General features: G+C 34.4%; 1 protein-coding gene across 1 annotated transcript; it reads right to left on the bottom strand.

Moving 5' to 3' along the window:
- Nucleotides 1-1,233: 1,233 nt before the first annotated feature.
- Nucleotides 1,234-2,258, bottom strand: nppb (natriuretic peptide B). The gene is made up of 3 exons (NM_001327776.1): nt 2,065-2,258; nt 1,732-1,987; nt 1,234-1,609 (listed from the first exon to the last, which is right to left on the bottom strand). Exons 1-3 carry the CDS (start codon nt 2,179-2,181, stop codon nt 1,593-1,595), a joined length of 390 nt encoding a protein of 129 aa, NP_001314705.1. The 5' UTR covers nt 2,182-2,258; the 3' UTR covers nt 1,234-1,592.
- Between the last annotated feature and the right edge of the window lie 3,844 nt (nt 2,259-6,102).

Raw genomic sequence — 6,102 nt, 5'->3', positions numbered from 1 at the left:
ATGATATTTTTTGTACCTGTTGACCATTGCCTGTCTGAAAAATTCATAATAAACTGCACGTGGATCTTAAACACTGTTCTAATGGTACAATAATGTTGTAATATTTCTATTTTTATTTTTTTATGCTATATCTTATATTATTTGATCCTTTTAATGTTTCTAAATGTTCTAAAATGTTTATTTATTTATTTCATAACCTATTATTTAATAAATTACTAATTGTATATTCATTTTAATTCCAGTTTAAGACCAATTTTAATTAAAAACTAGCCATATAGTTTGATATTCACTTAATATTTCAATTAAACTTTGGCAGCTTGTCCTTTTTCCCATTTCCATTATGGAAATTTTTATTAAATGTTACGTACTGTTCTGTATTTCCCCACAAACCTTTGTCACACAATATACCCTATGCTTTAAGTCAGTATTGTGACCTTGAGTTTGTGTGAGTAATGTGCAGCGATGTCGCTCTCCGTGGTGCTGAAACAGGTTGAACTGATAATGATGCCCTGAGGATCTTCTCCATAGACAGTTTGATCAATCTAACCATGTTGTTGTTATAAGGTGAGCACTGCAAAACCCATTAAACTATAGCTTCAATTATACTTAATAATAAGATGATTTAAAATAGCTTTACAGTGCTCAGCATAATTGAGTACACCCCATGTAGAAAATTAATGTTTTTATCCATTTCTTAGTGAATATAGGCAATATATTTTGGTGCATTTAAACAAAACAGATTTAATAAACATATATTTATTAAAATAATATTTTAGTCATTAAACATTTTTTGAAATTAAGATAATACAATTAAATTCAAGCAAAATATTGCAAAAAATAAAATAAAATACAACCTACAATATTTCAACTAAAATTTTATATTTTTAGCGTCTCTTCGTTTTTTCTTTTTTTAAAATTAATATTTAATATTTTTCTATAACATATGAATTTAGGTGTACTAGTTTTTGGACTGTTATAGTAAGTTATTTTGTTTGATAAGCTATTTATTTGGCTTCAGTACTGCCTAATATAATAATATTAGTATAATATTAGTAATATAATATAATGTATATGCACAAATACAATATTGTATAGCTTCCTATTAAAAATATGAGTTTAAAAGAGAGAATTGTGGGGGGTGTACTTATATATGCTAAGCATTGTAATTTTTTTTTAAATAACATGCTTTCGTATTGAAATTAGGACGGGAAATTAATTCAAAAAGACGACCAAGGCATGTGTAAACATTTATTAAATATTATAGAGGACAAGTACAACAGATTGAACTGACAGTTCAATTTAAATATGCATATAAATATATAACTTAAACAATTTAATAAATATCTAAATAAATATGCATAGTTAAGAACACTTTAAATCGGAGAAAATGACACTGTAAAAAAATATTGGGTCGGATAACCTTAAAATGCGCTTCAAATGGTAACAAATTTACTCTTTTAAGTAAAAAAATACATATATTTCGTATTAACCTGAATACATTAGGTTACCAAAAGAGGTCATTGTGAGGTTAAATCAAGTAGAAACAACGCATGTTCATTGTTTACAGTGTAGAATTTCTAATCATTAAGACTTCAGTTCTTCTTGGGACCTGAAAAAGAAGAGAAATGTTTAAGTTTTTTAACATATTGAATAGACAAACAAACAAACAAATAAAAAGCATATTTATTTAAAATACGCTATTTATGTTGAAGTATTTATAATGTAGGCTACCTGAGCGCCCGACTGTGTTACATCCCAAAGACGACATTGAACCGATTCTGTCCAGTTTGCTCCCGAAACACCCCGAGTTTTTCTTCTTTGAGTCTTTACGCACAGTCTTTAAGTCCCGAGCAGAAAGATACTCTCTCAGGTAAGTATCGGGCTGCTCTTCAGCTCGGGTTTCTTCAATATTTGCCGCCTTTACTTCTCTTTCCGCCGGTGTTTGGTCTTGAGCTGGAATGGACTCTTCAAGTCGTTGAAGGAGAAACTGAAAGAGGTCGCATGTGATTTATTAGTAATCATTCACTTCGCTTTTTGATGAATATTAAGATTTTTAAGTCTTACCTTTAAAACACCCATGTCGTCGTTTGTTAAGGCTGTGCTTTGAAGCGGGAATGTCCTCATGTGTTGAACGCTGAGGAGAAAGAGAAGGCCGACTACGGGAATGTGAAGCGATTTCATGTCTCCTGATATACTTTTTTTTTTTTAAATCTTCTTCGCAGTTCTTCTGTGCTCTCTGTGTAGTCGTCTGTATTCCCCTCAGAAGAACTTCGAGGTCTTTTATACCTAAAAGTTTGACACGCCAGTAATGTGAGGAATGACCGCTGCATTCCGACACCTCAGCCCCTGATAAAGGCTGCTGTCGGAAATGAGTCCTTTAAAGATTATAGACGAGTCCAAATGGGCCAGTGACGGTAACTCATGAATCACTTTCCCTCCCTTTTTTTACTGTCTTCCCTGAAATAATTCACGTCAAGTGTCTTACTGGAGGATACGTGAAGGTTTTGTGGTACGTAGGTACTGTAACACCTCATCACACTTAATAAGTCTAATATAGCCTACACTGTAATAAATGCTGGGCTCCATACAATATTTTTTGTGTTGGGACAACATGAAGTTAACTTATTAGTTTTTATAAATTGAACTTAACATATTAAACATAAAACAATTTGACCAAAAAAAAAACGTAATTTTTTAGAGTTTAAGTCTATTAAAAGACATCAGCCTGCTAGTGTGTATATACATTCACCGGTCACTTTATTAGGTAAACTTTACCAATGGCATAGATTCAACTAGGTACTGGTAATATTCCTCTGAAATATATTTCGGTTCAGATTTGTCGGCTGCACATCCATGATTTACATCCAAAAGGTGGCCTATTGGATTGAGCTCTGGTGACTGTGGAGGCCATTTGAGTACAGTGAACTCATTGTCATCACTGAGATGATTCATGCTTTATGCCATGGCATGTCATACTGCTGGAAGTAGACGTCAGAGGATGGGTACACTGTGATCATAAAGGGATGGACATGTTCAGCAACAATACTCAGGTAGGCTGTGGCGCTGACACGATGCTCAATTTGTGCTATTTACATCGCATTTACATCGACAGTTCTTTCACATGGAAAACACACATTGAGTGGATTTGTTCTCGTTTACACCAGAGATTGTATTTTTTATGGAGGTTGCATCTTTTTGGAGTTAACAAGAAACTCATGATGTTGTTTAATAAAGCAGTACTTAAATTCATTGTTAGAAATGGTATCACAGTGTGGTTTGGCAACCTATCTGTTCAGTGTAAATCTAAATTGATGCATCTCTTAAAGACAGCATGGAAAATTGTTGGGCACGATGAATATTTTAATCCTCAAGTTTTATATGAGAACTGTGTCCTCAATCAGGTGGAAAGGATTGTGAATGATCCAACTCATTTTTTGTTTCCACATAATGAACTGCTTCCCTCTATAGAAGATATAGAGTCCAAAAGTGTAGGTTAAACCGTTATAAGAAATCCATCGTTCCTGTTTCAGTGGGTTTATTTAACAAGATTGAATCTTAATTAGCATTATGAATTTAAAATTTAAATTTAGTATAAAACTATTTTAGTATTACTAATTTAGTTTAAAACTACCACTACTAATGGGACCAAAGTGTGCCAAGAAAATATCCCCCACACCATTACACCATTGATACAAGGCAGGATGGATCCATGATTTCATGTTGTTGATGCCAAATTCTGACCCTGACATCTGAATGTCACAGCCGAAATCGAGACTCATCAGACCAGGCAACGTTTTTCCAATCTTCTATTGTCAAATTTCGGTGAGCCTGTGTGAATTGTAGCCTCAGATTCCTGTTCTTAGCTGACAGAAGTGGCACCTGGTGTGGTCTTCAGCTGCTGTAGCCCATCTGCCTCAAGGTTGGACCTGTTATGCGTTCAGAGATGCTCTTCTGCAGACCTCTGTTCTAACGAGTGGTTATTTGAGTTACTGTTGCCTTTCTATCAGCTGGAACCAGTCTGGCCATTCTCCTCTGACCTCTGGCATCAACAAGGCATTTGCGTTAATGAGCAGTTGGACAGGTGTACCTAATAAAGTGGCTGGTGAGTGTAACAAAGCTGTAAATAATATATTAACCTTTAAGAATATGTATCAAAACACTGATCTTAAAGCTTTTACTAATGAATGTGAGAGCAGAATAGGTGCAGCAAGCAATAGACCATATTTTAAAACTATCAAACGTGGCTTAGATAATAAGCAACAAAAGTCTAAGTCAGTAAGCATCATGTAGATAAGACCTTGTCTCTCTGTTTTAACAAATGTCTTTCTTCAGATGTTTATGCTATTATTTAGATTATAACTTGTTTTCATATCATATCATGTTTCTGTTTAGAACGTGTGACCAGCTCTGTTCAGTCGAGGAGACATCTTCTACTGGGTAAGAGATGTGCTTAATTTATAATCCAAATCACTTTTATGATTTTTAAAAATTGTCACAATTTCCGCCATGAATATATTTACTGTGTTTGTTTTGTGTTTGATTTTTTACTTTTTTTGCTATTATTTATGTGAGTAGTTAAGTTAACTTAATCGATATGTGTTGTGGCAATATGAAGGAATTGTGCGGAACCCAGCATTTTTCACAGTGTGTGATCCAACTTCATTCATTCTTTTTCTTTTCGGCTTAGTCCCTTTATTATTCAGGGGTCGCCACAGCGTAATGAACCGCCAATTTATCCAGCATATGTTTTATGCAGCGGATGCCCTTCCAGTTGTAACCCAGTACTGGGAAACACCCATACACTCCTCCATTCACACGTATACAATTTACTTTATTCAGTTTACCTATAGTGCATGTCTTTGGTCTGTGGGGGAAACCGGAGCACCTCAGGCACTTCGGGAAACACGGCAGCCCCGTAACCAGCCTGGTGAAAGGGGTGGTGCTTTTTTTTTTAAAAAGTGGACCTTTTTCAGGTTTATGCTTCATTTTCTATTTAACTATAAAGTTTAAATGCTGCATTTAAGCACTATCTTTAGCTGTATTACAGTAGCTTGTCAGATGGTCATCCTAACCACACTTTTTGATGTACCAAAAATTTTCCTAAAGATTTAGAATAAAGACATATGAATAAATCTTGTTTTTAAAATACTATCTTATCACACTGTATATCATTAGGAAACAAATAGGAATCTGGAAAAGTTTTAAAATAAAAACTGTAGCCTATATTGTCATTTATTAGGCAAATAACAAACATTAAACTTTCCTCAGTCAGAATTTGACCATTTGAATAAAAAAAAAAAAAAAATCTTTCATTCATTTTCTTTTTGGCTTAGTCCCTTTATTAATTAGGGGTCAACACAGCGGAATGAACCGCCAACTTATCCAGCATATGTTTTATGCAGCGGATGCCCTTCCAGCTTTAACCCATCACTGGGGAACACCCATACACTCCTATTCAGACACAACACGGATAATTTAGCTTATTCAATTCACCGGTACCGCATGTCTTTAGATTGTGGGGGAAACCGGAGCACCCGGAGGAAACACGGGAGAACATGCAAACTCCACAGAAATGCCAACTGACCCAGCCAAGGCGTGAACCAGTGACCTTCTTGCTGTGAGGTGATAGTGCTTCCCACTGTGCCACCACACTGCTTTAAAAGATAATTATAACATTATACCACTACTACTATTACTACTACTAAAAATAATAATAATAATAGTGTAGAGCTTCATGATTTTTTTGTAAAAAAGTAGATTTGAATAATCATAAATAACAACAATAGCCAAATTAGTATTTAAATTATTTGTAATATGGGCCGCTTTTGGTGTTTCAAAACTTTTATTGATCAGTTTTGTGTCAAGAATAATTTTAAGATTTATAATAAAAGTCACTTGTAAAATGTTTTCTCTATTTAAAAACAAAACAGCAGTAAAAGATGACTTCACTTGGTCTTAAAGGCTTATTCAATTTTTTTTCCCCAAAATTTATGATCATGCATAGCAGACAAAATAGGAGAAATAAGCTTGTATGGGATAAATTCTGGCCCTTTGTCAGTGAGGGGTGGGTCTTTTCGAACCACCTGAACCTCCCCTGGCTAT

Source organism: Danio rerio, chromosome 8 (genome assembly GCF_049306965.1).
Source record: "Danio rerio strain Tuebingen ecotype United States chromosome 8, GRCz12tu, whole genome shotgun sequence".
In the NCBI taxonomy this organism is placed as follows: Eukaryota; Metazoa; Chordata; class Actinopteri; order Cypriniformes; family Danionidae; genus Danio; species Danio rerio.
Note: the sequence above shows the minus strand (reverse complement) of the source record. Positions and strands in the feature narration are given on the sequence as shown.

Coding starts and splice junctions, on each gene's coding strand:
- nppb (NM_001327776.1), bottom strand. CDS start 2,181: ATGAAATCGCTTCACATTCCCGTAGTCGGCCTTCTCTTTCTCCTCAGC. Junction 1,988..2,064: donor ACGACATGGGTGTTTTAAAG/GTAAGACTTAAA, acceptor GACCTCTTTCAG/TTTCTCCTTCAACGACTTGA.